The 19901-nt window shown below is 38.7% G+C and overlaps 1 protein-coding gene across 2 annotated transcripts; it reads left to right on the forward strand.

The window, feature by feature from the left end:
- The first annotated feature begins 1174 nt into the window (after positions 1-1174).
- LOC111647533 (NACHT, LRR and PYD domains-containing protein 3-like) lies at positions 1175-11377 on the forward strand. Of its 2 annotated transcripts, none has more exons than XM_087171399.1 (12): positions 1175-1486; positions 2315-2597; positions 2773-2825; positions 3011-3247; positions 3550-5431; positions 5632-5805; positions 6100-6270; positions 6689-6862; positions 7125-7298; positions 8011-8184; positions 8317-8366; positions 8999-11377. In XM_087171399.1, exons 2-12 carry the CDS (start codon positions 2338-2340, stop codon positions 9514-9516), a joined length of 3867 nt encoding a protein of 1288 aa, XP_087027525.1. In that variant the 5' UTR covers positions 1175-1486; positions 2315-2337; the 3' UTR covers positions 9517-11377. The 2 variants fall into 2 exon arrangements, with proteins under 2 accessions (XP_087027525.1, XP_023252915.1); XM_023397147.2 differs by having other exon boundaries at positions 1178-1486; positions 3547-5431.
- The last annotated feature ends 8524 nt before the right edge of the window (positions 11378-19901 follow it).

A 19901-nucleotide genomic window follows, 5' to 3' on the forward strand; every position in this document is an offset into this window, starting at 1 on the left:
GGGCCTCCCAAGACAACTTAAAATCACGCACCCACATCCAAGCTGACACATACATACGGACACACACAGTGGCCTAATTAGAGCTGACAGTAGAGGAGAGAGAGCCTATGAAAAAAAAGATGGAGCTGAGAAGCCGGATAGAAAAAGCTGAGGTGGAGCACAGAGAGTGATTAAGGAGCGAATGCTCCCTTTAAAGTTTCAAAGTGAAGTGTTGGCAGAATGGTGGCCTGCTTCTTCAGTCCCTTCCCGCCTTTAAAATGGATGATGTATATGGAACATCACACCTTTCATAAATGAAAACACAGGTTGACTTGTAATTTGAGTTGACCTTTTAAACTCTTGAAATTTATGAATAGTTTTAATTTACACATTTCCAACCATGTTTTATGAAAATGAATGGCCGCCTATCTGCTAAATAATTATTCAAATTCTGAGATTGGTTAAAAGAATAAAAGAAGAAAACATACTATACTCAGAGTTTAATCGTAAACAGTGGTGCAGCATTTGTTGAAGATGAACTAGCAGATGCTTTCATGGCAAAGGTAGTACTGCTGTAAGGACTAGGGGATTTGATTATGACTAAGTCTCCAATAACAAGAAAGGATGCTTCACTTATCGCCCCTGGTGTTGTCGCTATCCTCTCTCCCCAATCTGTGACTGTGATTATGAATTGCAAAAGAACACCAAAATGAAACTTGTGTTGCACTTCCACCCCTCACCTAATAAATGTCATATGTTAATGTTTAACAGTTCAGTCAAACAGTAGTGTACTACATGTAATTAAACTTGCACTTAAACTACATTTTGCAGGCAGTAGATTGCTGGTAGATTCAAGTAATTAAATGACTTTTTCCACAAATTGGCGCAATGCCAGGTACAGATCTTCAGATTATGACATTGCAGAAAAATGTAGCAAATTAGTAGATTATTTACTTGTATAGGCACAGGTCATTTGTGAGAGGTTGACCTCTGTTGAGGTCATAGAGAATTGTTTACATTTTACATTTTATTTTGAGACCAGTATGAGCCGTCCAAGCCGACCAACCCCAAAGTGCAGTCCAGTTCAGTGAACTTCTGGATAATTATTAACAAAAGAGGGCTGCCAGCTGCCAGCTGCCCGGCTTTAATGTAGGTTATCATGTTTATTTCTGCCCATATCAGACAATGGGCTGATCTGAAATCAGTTCTCATGCAAAAAGTCAGACGCATGATACAGCCCGAATGGACCTCAACTGTGCACAGTAGAAGGATTTTTTTTCCCTTTTTTTTTTTCAAATTTTTTTGTCCCTCTTTTTCTCTCCACCCGCCAACCCACACACACACACACACTCACACTCTCTCTCAACTCGGTCCGCCTACCAGATGTGTGCTTCCTGTTTATAATGAAAGCTCTCTTTCTGAGGACAAGTTGATACACCCAAAGGCATTCGAAATGCGACATGGTCTCATTACTGCTGCAGCTTACCACAGGACCTCAGAGACAAAGGTAAAACAAAACGTTTTTGTGTGTGTTTGTGTGTGTGTGTGTGTGTGTGTGAAAATAGATATAAAAAGCATGAATAGTCTGTTCAGAATATCTTAAATGTGAGTCTTTTGATTATATCAAAAGCATCAAGAGTTGTTTCAGATTGTGAAGAATAAAAAATACAGAACAAACAAACATTACAGTTATTTTTTTGGTCTTTAATCTGATAGAGATAGAGACAGAAAAGTTGGGGGAGAGAGAGAGGATGCCTTGCAGCAAAGGGCCTGGACTGGATTCCAGCACAGGCCACTGCAGTAAGGACTGAGCCTAAGTGGTATGCGCTCCACAAGTTTAGCCACCGGGGCACTCCAACAAACATCACTCATGAAGAAAAACAGGGAGAGTGCTGCACAGGGTCAAATAAGTATTGTAGAGAATGTAAAAAAGAAAACTGTGGAACTGTGGTTCCAGGATGGCACTTGGAAAAATCCAGGGCACTCCGATTGTAGATGTGAAACTAAAAATCCTTTATTAGTAACTAATAAAGGAAGGATTTTTAGTTTCACATCAACAGTAGAGTTGAAAATGTGCAATCGCAGTCAGAAAAAAACCCGGTGAACTCCGACTGTAGATGTGAAACTAAAAGTTCTTAGGATTTTTAGTTACACAGCTACAGTCGGATTGTCCCTGCCATTGCACAGTTTCAAATCTCACAAGACTCATTACACTGCATGTTGTTTTTTTCTAGTTTATTTAAACATCACTTTTACTTTAAAGTTTAATGTGTGCATGTGCCTGTAGAAACTACTACTTGTACTTGTTTACATTTAAATACTCTCCAAATCACAGATAGTTGACACTGAAGAAATACCATGGGGAGCCAATGCTCTGCACTCAAGAGGGGTAAAATATCGGAAAAGGAGTGTTACAAACCTGAGCAAAAGAACAATGAGGTTTCCACAACAGTGAAAAGTGGAGAAAATGATCCTCCCCTTCAAAGATCATCCCTGCAGGAGGAGTTGGGAGCAATAAAGGAGACAACAGAGGAGGAGACTTTGAGGAGGCAAGATGAAGGGACCTCCTTTGAAAAAATGGGTTGTGGTTACCCCATCATTCAAGTTAACTCTGCAAGGTGAGTCATGATCATTTTCAGACTAAAACAGTATTTTTTTGTATACATAAATGAGTATTATTATAATATTTTATATTTATATATGATAGATATAATCAAATATAAAAATACTAATAGTTACAAGCCTTGTTAACTGTTAACTCTGTAAAACATAGCTGTTTTTGTTATTTGCTAGTCCTTGCGGCTCTGAAACACATGATCCTGCTCCACTCAGCACAGAGGAGAAAGGTGAGTGAAAGTTAATAATTTGAGGAGCAAACATGATCTTGATTTTAATTGATCATAAAATTCCAATTGCAACAAAATCATGTACATGCTTCAGAGCCCATTCATTCTTCTGCATGCTTGTAATTAGGTGCCTGTGTCCAAAATCTGAACATGTCATGTGCCATCATTTGTTTCTCTTTATAAAGAAGCTAACTGGGTGGACAACAACATGGCTCACCTCATTCAGAACGTCACTTCAGTGATGCTGATAGCGGATAGGATGCGCCAGCAGCGTTTTATCCTTGAGGAGATGTATGCCAATATCCGGGCTGCCGGAACCAGTATGGAGCAGATGAGGGTGCTGTACGGGGCTCTCAGAACTACAAAAGCCAAATCTGTCCTTTTCACGATCCTCCACGAAATTGAGCCAGTGACATGTGAAAGTACGTGAGGGTAGTGAGTATGTGATTTTTGATGAGTTGACCCTCTGTTGAGGTTTTTGTCTGACACATAATGTAATGTTTATAATGATTGCTGTAAAACTGCAGATACTAAACAGCCATAAAACATTGAGTCAGGCATTTCCAGTCTCAATGGCACAGCTTGGTGATAAAACATTGCTGCATTTTAATACATTAACAGGTTCATATGGAATACACAGTTCAAAATATTGCTGCATTTTCTCAGGAAACGTCTTTGATTCTGTTTTGACATCACTGTTTTTGTAACTCTTTAATTGTAGCAGAAGATGGCGTCAGAGAAGTCATCAAAAAGCACAAAGCATATCTGAGGGAAAAGTTTAGCTATGAGTCCGAAGGCACTGAAAAAAATCATGAGCATGAAAAATCGTTGGACAAAATTTACACAGAGCTTCACATTATACAGGGAGATAGTGGACGTGTCAATGCAGAACATGAGATCTGGGAGATTGAAGAGAAGACATGGATGCAAAAAGCTCAGGGCACAAAAATCAACTGCAATGACATCTTTAAAAGTAAATCACAAGATAGTGTTTCATCTGGGCAGGACAGAAGAAAAAGGAGAGCTTTGAGAACTGTGATGACAAAAGGAATCGCTGGCATTGGAAAAACTGTCTCCGTGAAGAAGTTCATCCTTGACTGGGCAGATGGGAAAGCCAATCAGGACATGGACTTCATCTTTGTACTACCATTCAGGGAGCTAAATCTGGTCTTAGATAGGAAATTTAGCCTTGAGACACTTGTGAGGGAATTCCACTCAGAAATGAAAAACATAGCAGTTGCAAGAATATTTGCTAATTGCAAAGTTTTGTTCATTTTTGACGGTCTCGATGAAAGCCAACTTCAGTTGGATTTCAAAAGAGCCACAAGATTGACAAATGAGACTGAGGAATCATCGGTGGACACTCTGGTGACCAACCTCATTCGGGAACACCTTCTTCCCTCAGCACTTCTCTGGATAACCTCAAGACCAGGAGCGGTTCAGCGTATCCCTTCTCAGTATGTGTACCAGTGGACTGAAGTCAGAGGATTTAATGATCCACAAAAAATCGAGTACTTCAAGAAGAGAATTGAGGACGTGGCAGTCGCTGAACAAATCATTAACTATATTACAAAGTCACGGAGCTTATACATTATGTGTCACATACCTATCTTCTGTTGGATTACAGCTAAGGTTTTTGAGCATCTGCTGCTAACAGAGGGCAACATTCAAGATGAAAACATAAAGATACCCACTACACTTACTGAGATGTACACGCACTTCCTTACAATTCAGATGAAGGTAGCTACTGAAAAGTATGACACCCTTGATGAGTCAGACACAAAGGAGATCTTCAAATCAAATGAAGAATTCATTTTCAAATTAGCCAGGATGGCATTTGAATATCTGAAAGAAAGCAAAATGGTATTCACTGTCGATGATCTGAAAAAATATGGCATTGCCATAGACAAAGCTGGAGTGCATTGTGGGTTGTGCACGGAGGTATTCCAAGAACAGGGTGCATTCAACAGAAATAAACTCTACTGCTTTGTGCATCTGACAGTTCAGGAGTATTTTGCTGCTCTCTTTGTGTACCGCAGTTTTGCAAGTAAAAAAATTGATTCTCATAGCCTCAAGGATTTCCTGCTTAAAGAGTCTGAGGAAGAGTTGAAGCCAATCTTAGATGCAGATCCAGTGGATCTACCTTTGGATGAGCTGATCGAAATCGCAATAGCTAACGCAACTCTGAGAAAGAACGGAGAAATGGACATGTTCCTTAGGTTCCTCATTGGCATGTCTCTTCAATCAACACAAGAGCTGCTTCAAGGCCTGATTCAACAGACAGATGAACACTCTGCAGTTGTTGAGGAAGTTAGGACAAGTCTATTAGAAATAGATTTAGCGGACTGCTCACCTGAAAGATGCCTGAACCTTGTCCACTGCCTGATTGAGCTGAAAGACTGTTCCCTACATGATAGTGTGAAGCAGTATCTTCAACCAAATCCTAGTCCAGAAAGACAGCTCTCCCCTGTTCAGTGCTCAGTTCTGGCCGACTCAATTCTGATGTCAAGGACGCCTCTAGATGAATTCAACCTGAAGAAATACAGACCATCAGCAAAAGGTATTTTTAGGCTTATCCCAGCTGTGAGGAACTGCAGAAAAGCAAGGTGAGTTGGTTACTTAAATGGTGGTGTTTATGTAGGCTGTCTGCATTGCGTTCAATCACTTTGTTGTCACTCATTTAACAGTGAAAAATAAACAATTAAAGTTTTTAATCCCAAATACACAGTATACTGCCAGCATAAATTGTTTGTATGCATCAAAAACTGTATGTAATCTTGAATAATTGTCTTTTTAATATCTGCAGGATCTCAGGAGTGTCTCTCGATAATTGGCTTTCTGAGACAATCGCCTCAGCTCTTCGGATGCCAAACTCTGTGCTGACTGAACTGCACCTGATGAATAATACCATTTGGGGGGAAAGCACAAGCATCTTGAGTGATGCCCTGATGAACTCTCAGGCTAAACTAGAAGCACTTAGGTAAGTAAAAGTATTATTTTTGATGTGTTTGTTTTTGTTGTTCTTCTTTTTTTTTTAATAGTTAAGCCTTAGTGTGATATATTTCAAGTTCTTTAAAAACTAATATTGGCTTAACCTCTCTTGCTAGAGGTTTGATAAGTTGAAAAGCATCAGCCAGCCAGCTGAAGATGAGCCCCAATATATGGAACATTTACTAATTGTTGCCAACTGTTTGCCATGCTATCAGCAAGATGCCCTTAGCGACTGCAATGTTGTTAGGTCTGCTGAGCTGCTTTTTGTCCTCTGTGTTTGTAGTCTCTCAGGTGAAAACCATACAGATGAAGAGTATGAAAAGTTGGCATCAGCTATCAATTCAGTCATCTCAAATCTAAGGGAACTGGAGCTGAGTAATAACATCCTGCACAGCTCTTTATTATACTCTACGGTTTCTGTTGGGCTTTGCCAACCAAAGCTGGAGAAGCTCAGGTCAGTCTCAGACATATTACTCCCCTTGACACTCAAGTATTAATTGTAAACAAATGGTTCTACCTGTGATTTCTTGGGTATGTCATGGCAGAAATGATACATATTGTATGTTTTTCAAAGATCCGTCCACATCGTAGGAGTAGTTTTCCTGTTAAAACAGCCAGTTCAGCTGTCTCTAAATGATTATTTCTTGATAGATGTATCATTATCATTCAAGCTCTATTACTAAAATCAGTATTTACTTTATTAAGACTGCATATGCAATGCCAAATTGTGTGCTACACACCCCACTGTGCACTTGAATGCAGCCTATAGCCGACATTGTTTTAGATCACAAGTCAGATTGGTAGAACTGTTCATTATAATCTATTTATATATTTCTAATTAAACGTCATTTTTATCATCTGTATACCAAAAGACTGAACCGAAATTTCGGGATTACAAACATCTGTAAGGAGTTAGTGACGAGATTCACATCCAACCCATGCTACCTGCGAGAACTGGACCTAAGTTACAATGATTTGGAAGACTCAGAAATGGAGATCCTCTCAGCAGGGTTGATGAGCATGCACTGTACACTGGAGGCATTGAGGTAAAGAACTATATTACATTGAACTGCATATATGTTACACACAAACACACACACACACACACACACACACACACATATATATATAGTTTTTTATTGCATATGTACATACACACACACATATATATATACATATATATATATGTGTGTGTGTGTGTGTGTGTATGTACATATGCAATAAAAAACAATATGCAGCACTAAGTAAACAATTAAATATTCTGTATGATGTAAGCAATTAAATGATATTCCTACATGTGTCATTCAGTCTCAGTCACAACAAACTCTGTGAGAAAGGCTGTCAGACGTTGGCCTCAGCACTCAGCTCTAAAACTTCACGCTTGAGAGAGGTTGACCTGAGCTACAATGACCTGCAGGACTCAGGAGTGACGGCACTCTGTAATGCACTGATGAAACCACATTGTGGTTTAAAAACACTAAGGTCAGTGTAACAAATAGCTCCAAATGTACTTGACTTCACTAATTAGTATTACAAATACATATATATCTGGATTCAGCCTATTGTAATACACCAACATAAAAGTTTTAGTCTTTCATACAATGTTTTGTTTTATCTGTTTTAAGTTGTTAATTCAGAGTTGGAGTTGTTGAATTGAATTGCATCAGACTCAGAAGGGTTTCTAATATTTTGTCCACTCCATCTATTTACTAATTCAGATGGAGTGAATACATGCGTGTGTGTGTGTGATGTGTCACATACATATTTACCTCTAAAACTGATTTAACTGTGTCCAGCAAGTTGTCTTTATTTATAAAAGCTGAAAATGTTCATGTATATGGTATTATGACAATGTGGAAATGTGTTTTCTGTCTTGGAGTAATTAAGTTACACTAACAAGATGATTTAATTGTTTTAGTCGCTTCAGGAAATGATTATCAGCATTATATATCAAAAGATATAATAATGCTGGCATAAATGTGCTTTGCTTCAGACACTGTGATTCATTTGGTCTGCCTCTGTCTCTCAAAATGTCAGCTTGTGTGATATATGGTGCTTCATGTCAGCAACTCCAAAGGGAGAGCCTGATAAATGACTAATCAAATGGAGCTCATGTCATGTTAACAAGTGAAAATTTCTGCTGATAAGGGCATCTACCACACGCCTAAAATGTCAGTTGTTTGATTTTCTGTAGGCTGTCATTCTGTAAAGTGACAGGAGATGGATGTGCCTCTCTGGCCTCGGCTCTGAGGTCGGACCACTGCAGCCTCAGGGAGCTGGACCTGAGCTTTAATCACCTCACAGATCAAGGAGCCAAGCTGCTGACTGAAATACAGAGGGATTCACGCTGCAGTCTGGAGAAACTCAAGTATGCTCCAACCAGCACAGTTTTCATCATTATTCTAAGACTCGTTTGCAAGATTCACTTTATTCATTTGATTTGAGGTGCATATGTTACAGTACTTTTATCTTCACCTTCTGTCCCTCTATTTCCCATCAGTGTGGACCAAAATGAAGAATACTGGTTCGACTGGAAGCTACTGAGACAGTGTAAGAATAGGATTGTTTTTAATGAAATTTCAAAGCTGCGATGCATGTTGCAGTATGTAAAAACAAAAATGAAAATTGGATTTTGAAACAAATGGTTTAAAAAAAAAAAAAAAAAAAAAAAGGTTAGAATTGTTAGCTAAAAGTAATGTATAAACAGTTGAAATAGATAGCAAGCTTTATAGGTTCTGTAAGAAATCGTCACTGCCACTAGTTGTCTCATTAGACCACCAGCATTTCAGACTAAAACAAATGCTTCGTTGGCCACAACCTCCCATTACTTCCCTTCGCTGTTCTCAGTCAGCAAGGTGTTACGACCAAAAGCACAAATGAATAAAGTAAAATTGTGCTTCTTCTAACTTTTTCTCTGAATGATCATTTTATGTAATAAATAGCTGAAATCACTGCACAGTCTTTGTCTTTAGCTTATAAGTTTGGTGATTTTGTCAGACGACGTTGCAGTTATAAAATCAGGATTTGACCATAGGATTTGACCATAGAGTGGTTTTACATAAATGCTGATGTATCCCTAATTTGACAATAGAAGATTTGACAAAAACAACCAGAGGTCAAGAACCACACTCACACAGTGGTACTATGGAACTAAGTAATCGTTTCCTCTGTCTTGATTGCAGATGCCTGTGATTTGACTCTGGACATCAACACAGCAGACGTGAATCTAATTTTGACAGAAGAGAACAAAAAGGCGTCATATGATGGCAAGAAGCAGCCATATCCTGACCATCCAGACAGATGTACCGGTTTTCAGGTGCTGTGTGAAGAAGGTTTGACAGGTCGCCATTACTGGGAGGTTGAGTGCGAGTCAGCTGATGTTGGAGTTGCATACAAAAGTATTGACAGGGTGGCAGACTTTTCAAGTGAAACATCTTTTGGACAAAATGAAAAGTCCTGGTGCTGGTATAGTGATGGTTCATTTCATCATAACAATTCCTGTCTAAAGTTTATCAAACGTTCTACAAAGTTGAGTACCATAGGAGTGTTTCTGGACTGGCCAGCAGGTATTTTGTCCTTTTTTCAGCTGTTTCCTGATGGACTGATTCACCTGCACACTGCCCGCACAACTTTCACTGAACCACTCCATCCTGGTTTCAGACTAGCATATGGATCAATTTACCTCTGTAAAATACAGTAACCAAAAATGTTTATGAAATAGTCATACTGACCTAATGCCTGATGGCTACATGCAAAGACAGTGATACAATACATGTCACTAATCTACACATTAGTTGCTGCAGGACTAGATGGAAAAAGTATATAGAAACTAAACAACAAATAAGAATATAGTATGTCTAGGAAATAAAGTGTTGTAATAAACAGGGGCCAGGAAGTACATCAATCAGAGTACTGTGGTACAATGTACAGTGGTGCAGGATTTGTCCTGCCATTGAGCAAAATCAGAGAGGAGAAGCACTGCTGAAATATGGCCCACAATAAATCAAATGACTGTAAAATACAGGAATGGTAAAAGTACTCAGTTTCTTCTAGAAAATGAAATTTAACTGTCCTCATTGTCATGCATTATTTTTAAATAGTACACACAGTCACACTTTTAATTTTTTTTATTAAAAAGTCCGTCTCACTGGACTAAACCACTAAACCAGTGAACTTAGCTAATAAATGATATGCTCTAAAGTCTGTTGCACCACAAAGCTCTAATGAGCTCAATCACACATTTTGGTGTAAGAAAATCTTCGAAGATAATCAATATAAAAACAACTCAAACACGTATACATAAACATACAGTGAATATAACATGAACTTCACAGCAGAAGTAGGAAACAACAAAACTCAAATTGAAATTGACCTGACTACATTATGGAGCTCAGAGTCATCGAGAACTCAAAAAGATGGCCCTAATGGATTGTAAATTGTGTTTAAATTTTTTATTGTTGTTGTCATAGTTTACCATATAGTTCATTCTTCTTTGTACTTTTATTTGTTGGACTTTTTAATTGTGGTGCTGTAATGGAAAATGAATTTTGAACTGCTGGAGGTTTTGCACTTACTTTCTGTTGCAATGTGTCGAAACCACTTAGATGAGCGACTGCGCCTGACTTACTTCCTCTGCATCTGAAATGGGCGTCAGCTGTCAACTTGAGTCAGACACCTCAGCAGAGGCAGCAGAAGGTTTTGTGGTCAAGGCAAGGCAGGAGTAGATTGCTCATTTTGGCAATGAACTTGTGATCTTTGTATGTGCATAGGTAAATTAGCAATATACCTAGAGACACAACTCTTAATGGAAGTTCTTTTTATACAGAAATTACACAGAAATGTCGACATCACTTTTTTTGATTAGTTTTTTCCACAGACTAGAGGGTTTTTTTTGCGTGTAAAGTTTTGTTACATGGTTTTAAAATTGATGCAATTTATTCTACAATTTTTACATTTCTTTTCAATATATAGAGTATACTTGTTTTATTCCTTATATTTCCCTGTCAGCAGTGATACTCCCACACTGTATGACTCATACTGAACTCAGCTTGTACAGGCAGGTTTCCATTCTTTCTCATAGTTCTTTCCTTCTTTATCTACTTTCATTTCATTTTGTTCTTAACTGACGTGCCAGAAGTTGATCTGCAATTTTACTGGTTGAATGTGATTTTTATAATTTTGTCAGATCAACTAACAGAAAAACTGTCACTGCATTTTATTAGTGTAACACTAGAGGGGGATGCTTGACAGGATATAGCATACCAGACCAACTGATGGTGCAGGCATGTTGGTTTATTGTGTGTTGTTATGTCTGTGTGTGTGTGTGTGTGTGTGTGTGTGTGTGGTTATGTCTGTGTGCGTGTAAACGGCATATTCATATCTTGCATATTTGTATCTCTATAATACGGAAGCACGTGCACTTGTGATGTCCTACTTCCATCCTCCCTTGAAATCACAGGGTTGCCTGTGTGAATGAAGAGTTTCTGCTGCTTTCAGTACATGATTTTCTGAAAGAATGCAGCTTATTTGAAGTTATAATACATTAAAATGGTTTGACGTGATACATTTTAAACGTTTCTTCCTACTTATTATTTATGTACTTGTATATTTAATAATAGAAAACAGGGACCTTGGAACAGGTGGAAGTAGATGGAAAAAGACACACACACACACACACACACCGTAGAAACACAGAGGCAATAAAATAGACCTAAACACCCTTTTAGAAAAGACGGGACCGAATCCTTCACGCATGAGTCACCTTCTGTTTGAGATTATTTATGCATATTATTTATTCATATTCTCATCTTGACTTACCCATATGTTGTAAAGGTCAGAACATAACAACAGTTTTCGGAGCTTGAAAAGTTAGGGGATCACCAAAATTATTAAATTTCTCCAGGGATTGTGTTTGTCCTCAGATGATGTACTTGTCCAATCAGGGCACAGCGGGCCTATCAACCTGTGGATTTCTCAACTTATCAAAGTGTTGTGCATGGGGCTGGAGCAACTAAAAACACAAGAGAAAAGTGTAAGGAATGAATTGAACTTTGTCCATTTTAATGCAAATGTTAGCACGCCAGGTTAACTAGCTTATTACCAACTATACTATATCCCCGCTTTGTGTAAGCCAATTATAGCAGCTGGAAACATATAAAAAAATTGATGGAGTCTTCTCTTATTCATTGTTAGCTCACAGTAATTAGCTAGCAACCTACATCTTATACAATCTGCCAGCAGGGCTGCAACTAAAAATTATTTTCATTCATTGATTAATCAGTCAATCAGTCATCACTGACCCATTAAATATCAAAATGTAGTGAAATTGCCATTCTAAATTTTTCAGAGTCCATGATGATATTTTAAAATTGCCTATAGGTCTGACCAAAAGTCCAAAATCCATAGAGACTCATGACTCTGCAATAATGTATGACAAAGAAAAGCAGCAAATATTCACATTTATGAAGTTGGAACCACCAAATTTTTGGTGTTATTGCTTGGTAAAGTACTAAAACCATTAAACGATTAACAAAATAGATGCAGATCATTTGTTTTATGATTCCAGCTAGAAACAAGAAGCCTTTAGTCTACCACCTAAATTACAAGTGATAAATTTGCCACTTTTAAACTGCACTATGTGCTGTGTTATAACAGAGCGCTGGATAGACACAATAAGTTATTAGAAAAGGGGTTAGCGGTCGAGACTTTTCAAATTTTCTCGCTCACATCCTCGTCCTTCATTTTTTTCCCGTCTTCCTACTGGTCCTTCATTTCTGTCTTCCTCTCGGACTATGTGCACATTAAGCTAGATAGATTGAGTTATTTTCTCTTTTGGCCTTCACAGTGGATAAATTGTTTTAGTGTGAATCAGGAAAGTTTAGATTTTAGCAAACAAGTTTTTGTTGCCTCTAAGTTTCTCTGTGATTGCTCATTTGAAATGTCATCACAGCCAATCACACAACACAGCTCTTTGAAGCTGCATTTATGTCGTTAGACGACTTTGTAATCATAGAATAGCAATTTGACCTGCATCTCAGTGCAGCAGTGGATAACTGCAGTATGTGTTTGCCTTGGGGTAACTTTTAACAGGTAACATTTATGAGTCAGAAATAAATTTATGCTTCTTCAGTTGTTATATAACAAATTATGTAATGATGAGTTGAGTTGCATTAAAATGCAACATAGGTGATGACGGTGAGCAGGAAGAGAGTGAACAGAGGTCGTCTGTCCCACTCCTTACCAGAAGTTGTTACCGATGCACAATTTTGTTCTTTGCTGAAGTTGTTTTCTCTATTGTTAATATTATATTGGGAGATGCAGCTAAACTTTTTCTTTCGTTATACTAAGCTGAGTTAACTGGCTGCTGGCCGTAGCTTCAAATGAACCATCCAAGCATGAGAGAGGTATTAAACTCGTGATCTAGTTCTCAGCAAGAAAGTGACGAAAGCTTATTTCACAAAATGTCAAACTATTCCTTTAAGTGTTTCGATGTGAAGTGAAGTGAAGCAATGTGATGCTTTGTATGAAAACAAATTGAAATGTGCTACAAACGTACATGGTCTTTTCTCTGCCTAATTTGAGGTTTAAAAAAATTGTCCTCAGTAATTCATTGGTTCTTCGTGTGTGTGTGTGTGTGTGTGTGTGTGTGTGTGTGTGTGTGTGTGTGTGTGTGCGTGCGTGCCAATTGTATTTACGGTGCAGTGGAACATGGTTTCAGGGCGGTTTGATGGCCAGAGGAGCCCCTGGCAGCTGAATTAGCAACACATCAATCTTTCATGGTTTTTTTAAAGTTGCTGTTATCTCTCTCTCTCTCTCTCTCTCTCTCTCTCTCTCACTCTCTCACTCTCTCTCTCTCTCACACACACACACACACACAAACTCACATGCTACCCTCTCTTACATATTCCTCTTTCTCCCTCTGTCATTATCGCGTCCTCTCTATTCACATCCAAGTGCTTTGGCTTTGATGTGAAACGAGAGATGCTTTAGTCCAACTTGAAATAGCCACAACAGTACTTTCAATGTCTGGTTCAAAATGGGGGCTTTGCCTGCACGTGTGTGTGTGTGTGTGTGTGTGTGTGTGTGTGTGTGTGTGTGTGTGTGTGTGTGTGTGTGTGTGTGGGGCTTTCTGTAAGTGGAAGTATTTGAAAGTTGTCTCTCATGTTTTCTTAATGAGGCATATGTCGTGTTTTCCTTTTGTTTATGACTTGATCATGTCATATAGACTGAAGGAACATGTGAGGAAGTGTGTACGGACAGTGTGTATGTGTGTTTGCTTACATGTGCCTGTGTTTTTGAGAGTGAGTAATTTGGAGTGACAGGCTGACTATCTGACTTCTGAAATCATATTAAATGGCTTATTTCACCTTTTAGTTGCACATGCCACACATAAGAGTCCCTCTCTTATTCACACACACAAACACTCAGGCACATATGCTGACATGCGTACACACTCACAGACATGCTGCCATATTTCTTCACATTTCTTTGCTTTCCACATCTATTCATCCTTTCTGAGTTTGAACTTATGTGAACATATTTTGCCAACACCATCATCCATCATTTAGTTGCTTTAGTTATTTTAGCTCCCCCTCCATTCAGCCTCTGGAACAATTTAACACGGGCGGATGTAATTATTTAGAAAAGTGTAATCCGTTAAAAAGCATTGGTTGTTTGGGGGGAATATGTGTGTGTTTTGGGAACCATTAAAAGTGTTCAGAGGTTGTGTACACGACGAACACACATGCACAAAACACATTAATATGTAGGGAAGGGTGTGTGCGTGTGCGTGTGTGTGTGTGTGTGTGTGTGTGTAACAGGTTACATGGTAATTCTTCTCCAGTACAGTTTTACAGCTGCTCAGGGAACCATAGGAGCCATTGGTACTACAAATCTGATTTTCACTGCTGCAGTTAATGTATTACTTCTGCATTAGGTTGTAGTATTGGCCATATTCATAATTAAGAATGAGGATAGGTCACACACATTTATACTTTACAAATCCGTGAAGAGGTAGACAGAAAGACAGAGACACACAGACATAACTGAAGGTTTGATGTGGTGTTACTGTATTACTGTTATTTTCTGCAACTTCAGAATCGTAGCCTTGCTCCAGATCTCTGACTCTTTGCTCACAGCTCTCTCTCTTTTTTTTTAAACTATTCATATAGATTTGGTCTAGTGTTCAGTGACAGCTGACAGCCAATCTGAGCTCTGCAGACCAGAAGAATTAAGACGGAAAAAATGGCGTCAAGCGTGAATGAGATCGATACAACTATATAAGTTGTTTTAGGTCAGCCAACAGAAGGAACTCTGAAAACGGCATATTTCTTTGAGTGCAGTGAGAAAACTTTATATTATAGTGGGCAGGGTGGATACGTCACTCAACACCCACTACTGCTAATATGAAGTCTATATAAGACTGAATAATGCAGTGAAACAAAATGAAAGTTTCACATTCTCATTTTCATGACTTATTGCAAGTCTGACTCCATTCCAAATCTCAGACAATAGTTCATTTTTTTGGGAAATACATTTACTTGCTTTATTGCCAAGAATTAGATGAGAAGATTAATACCACTCCCATATCCGTCTGAACAGTACCAAGGTGGAGCCAGCAGTTGGTTAGCTTAGCTTATCATAAAGTCTGAAAACAGGTGGAAACAGTTTGCTCGGCTCTGTCCAACAGTAACAAAATCCACCAACCAGCTTCTGAAGTGCACTAATTAATATGTTATATATCATTTGTTAAAACCTGACAAAAATCTAAATGTAAACACGAAGAATAGCTTTTATGCTCGGATCTGTGAAGCTGAGCTAACCGGCTGGATGCAATGTATTTTATATGATATCTGGGTTAGGGATGTAACATTGTTCACCCTCCACATGCACACATGAGAATCTAGTGACAATACAAAACCACAACCCATGTCCTTTAAATTGCTAGCGGAATATAATATTGGTTACTTGAAAAATGATTTATACTATTATTATTTAAATTAATATTTCATTAGTACTGACTGACAGACCTGTAGTATTATTTCATATTCAGTCGAGGTTAGGCAAGTTTAAACTTTAATTATATACTGTATATAACAGTAGATTGCTATATGCATCCATGCTGGAAAGAAACAAATGTCACACTTTCATATCACTTCACAAAGCTAAAAACAACTTGATTTATACATTTGCTTTGCTGAAATCTTTATTTGCCTGTTGTGTTTTGTGCTTTATTATTGTTTGTATCCTCTCTGCAGAGGTGTTATTTCTGTATCAGTGCAGTACAGTATTTTTGAAATGGAGCTCTTGAGATGCCATTTTAATCCTGCCATAAGGTACGTGCTTTGGAAAAACAAAACACAAGCATAGGGGAGAAAAAAAAAAGAAAGATAGCGGGCAGCAGCAGGCTATGAAGGTGACTCACTTAAGAATGTTAATGCAACATCCTTGTTTGACAAGATTTAGCATTAATATTTCAAAAAGCGTGCTTTCAAAAGTAAAACGTTAAATGTAAAAGCCTAATTTTTTTTCAGCTTCTCTGAGCAGAGAGACATGGACATGGAAATCAAAGGGTAGACATATACACACATACACATAATACACAATGGAGAAACCAATGATGGAATTCTGTAGTTTCGCTTAGAAAATAAAGTCTGACACCGCAGTGAAAAAAGAACATGTCCATCACAAATCTAAACTATCATCACATTTCAGTTTGTTGCGAGTGGAAGGAAATAGAATGGTTATTTTCTAATAGTAAAACTAACATACATGGACATTTCCTCCTTTAACACTTAAAAACTACAGTCACAAAATGATCTTAATATCTAAGACTAATCAGCTCACCTATAGGTGTTACAAATCATGGATTACACAGCAGTATAAGCACATTTCATTCCTCTTTTTCTCTGTTCCTACCACACAGTAAGTGAGTGTGTGCACACTGTGGTGCTGGGAGTATGCTTGTAGAGTTTGATGTTTCCTTTCTTTGCTATCATGAATATTTGATTCAGCTCACCATCCCCAGAAGGTTATATCCAAATGAAAGCTAAAATAACAGCATCAACAACTACAAGAGCTGCAACAGCAGCACCCGCTATGGGAACATGCAGCCTATCACCTATAGCCTGACAGGGGTGATGTGTGTGTTTGGTAGATTCCATTGCTTTCCCCTTCACTCACCTTCTCTAGCGTGACAGAAAGTTATTGACAGGAATATGTATTTGAGAAATAGAAATACATATATTGAAATATGAAGAAAAAAAAACCTTGCACCTTAATCCAAAGTATCTATTTTCATGTGTACACACACACTCACACACACACACACACACACACACACACACACACACACACACACGGAAGAGGGAGAGGAGCACAGGCTGGATAATGACATAAAAGATGAAAAGAATAAAGAAGGGAGAAAGATGGTCATTAGGAGGCAGTGCTGTACCTTCTATAGTAGTGCATGGGTGCATGTATTCACATGCACGACTGCATGTGTGTTTGTGTGTGTCAGAGACACTGTGAATTCAGTATGTGGAGTCATGCTTGAATATGTATGTTCAGTTGTGCAAGCTATGTTTGTGACTTGGTTTATAGGTTCTATGTCCTTTGAGATAAGACCCGAAATCTCTATGCAGTGCGTAGATGGCAGGGATGTGGACGAGAATGGCTTCACAAATGTTGAAAAAGATATGGGATGAGGGAGGAGGCTGTAGAAAATTCAGAAATAAAGCGAGGAAGGACATAAGGAAGGAGCGGTGGCAAGATGGAGGGATATACAGACTTCTCATTTCAGGACACGTTCTCCTTTTTCACTGTTGTCTCATTCTTAGCCAGCAACCATCATGTTCACCCGCTGAAATGACAGCTGATTTGGATATCATCCGCTGTAACAGGCAACCTACAAAATGACCCTTTACACTAGACGCTTGGCAAAGAACAGTGTCCTAGAGAAACACTCTGTATCATTCTGATGCACTACAGACACAAGTGTCTCATACCCAGATAAAATCCATCTCTAAGATCTATTACTCCATATGTTAATGATTCCATTGGCTGGATTAAAAATCTGATCAACCCGTCTTGATTTTCCCAGGCTCCATGTAAATCAGCCTTAACCGCACTCTAACCCAGAGGGAGGTGTAACGCATCAGAGGCTGTTTGGTTACAGTTTGGTTTCAACAGTTAGTTTTATTACAACAGTTTAGCTAGGTAGCTAATAATACATGCTTATGTATAAACTAGTGCAAATACATGGAGGACTCGCATGGATGTATTATGGGCGAAATAAATGTTTGGCTCGTCTTTGTAGGTACTCACTCATGTCACTCCTTCATCCACAAAAGTCTTTCAGTGGTCAGACAGATCAGGGATCAGATAAACAATACAGCAGCTTGTTACGCTGTCTTTACAACGTTATGTGTTGAAATCAGTGGAGCTACTTTCATCCTGCACATTTGTGACAGTGAGAACAAATGGCAAATTCAAGTAGCGTCACTTAAGCGGCCATTGTCGTGGATGTAGTTACACCTGGAAAGTAAAGATTATACATATGCATCCTGGAGAGATGATTGCATTTACCTTCACCTTTACCTTTAACATCTGGCTAAAATGTGTTGGATTTCAGTCTCTCTGTAATGCGTCTTGGTAAGCATTTACACTTGCGTTTTTGCTAACCAACAGCTATCCGATCCTCTCAGGATCCATGAGCTGAATAAGTGTGAATGGGACACATCTGTACTGTCGATAGGGTTATCGTCTTTAGTTCCAGTTGAAGGAATTCTTAAAGTTAATTATATTTTAGACAATGTGCCATCAGCATTTAAGGGAAGTTCCTCTCCTGTTTCAGCGTGACAGTGTCTCCACCAAGCAAGGACCATAAAGAAATTATTTTTATGAGTTTTTAGGAAGTTGACTTACAAAGCCCTTATAAAACTTACAAACAAAGCTCTGACCATCCAACACCTTTGGGACTAACACTCTTGTAGCTGAATAAGAGTAAATCCCAGCAGCCAGATTCCAAAATTTGGTGGAGAGCCATCGCAGAGAGAGTAGACTGTTATGGTACGTGGTACAGCCTTGGAATGAGATGTTCACCAATCACATTCCAATGGGTTTAATGTTCAGGTGTCCTCATGCCTTTGGCCATGTGTTCATGAAAACTGAGTCACTGTGACGCTTGGAAACAGTCTTGACTCCAAATGATCATGTGTCATCATTCTCAGAAACCCTGTAAGTATCTGGTAAGAGGCTGGTGGCGCATTTAACAGTCAGAATCTCCCCGTTAAGTTTTGAATCTCTATGATTTAGAGCTGACCAGAAACCCTTCCTGTCACTCTGACAAGCTAACATTAGCTCAAGCAGCTACAGTGCAGAGCTGGCAAGAGAATATTTTTACTCAGATATAGCTGGCGATTTCTCATTTGTACCAAAAGTGGACAAATGTGTGGCTGCCGTTTCTTATATAAGACCACTTCTGAGAAAGGTTGCAGTTTATGGGGTAATGTAATGTTACAATACTGACAGATTGTTTATTTTACTAAATCAGAGCAAATTGGTCCAATTGATTCAACCTTTATTAGTTACATAGTAGTTACAGCTCAGTGTTGTAACAAACATCAACTGCATCTTGTGTGTGTGTCTAAAATTCACAAAATACAAGCACAGTGTGGAATGTGAGGGTCCCCAGATGGATGTCCTGACCTTGTTTAAAAAGCAGTGGGAACAATGAGTGCAAACACCAAACTGCACTTATTTCACATTTAAACTACATCAAACAGTGTGCTCTAGCCAGCTTGATATGAATCTGCTGAGTGTGTGTGTGTGTGTGTGTGTGTGCGTGTGTGTGCGTGTGTGTGTGTGTGTGTGTGTGTGTGTGTGTATGTGTGTGTGTGTGTGTGTGTTTTGGTGTGCATGCGATAATGTGTACTTACACTGGTGTCCTAGTTTTTGCCTTGCAGTCTTTGAGGTCAAATGAGGAGCAAACTTTCCACATCGTGTAAGGAAGAATCATATCCACAGGCATGCAAGCACACACACACACACACACCCAAACACACACACACACACAGTGTTCAGTCC

Source organism: Seriola lalandi, unplaced genomic scaffold (assembly GCF_002814215.2).
Source record: "Seriola lalandi dorsalis isolate HSWRI2012SDOR001 ecotype SW California unplaced genomic scaffold, Sedor1 jcf7180002054997, whole genome shotgun sequence".
NCBI classification, from domain to species: domain Eukaryota; kingdom Metazoa; phylum Chordata; class Actinopteri; order Carangiformes; family Carangidae; genus Seriola; species Seriola lalandi.

Bases quoted from the DNA above. Each gene is read 5' to 3' on its own strand.
- LOC111647533 (XM_023397147.2), top strand. From the start codon at position 2,338: ATGGGGAGCCAATGCTCTGCACTCAAGAGGGGTAAAATATCGGAAAAG. The intron at 6,271-6,688 runs GTCAGTCTCAGA...GTATACCAAAAG, and splicing joins CCAAAGCTGGAGAAGCTCAG to ACTGAACCGAAATTTCGGGA. The intron at 7,299-8,010 runs GTCAGTGTAACA...GATTTTCTGTAG, and splicing joins TGTGGTTTAAAAACACTAAG to GCTGTCATTCTGTAAAGTGA.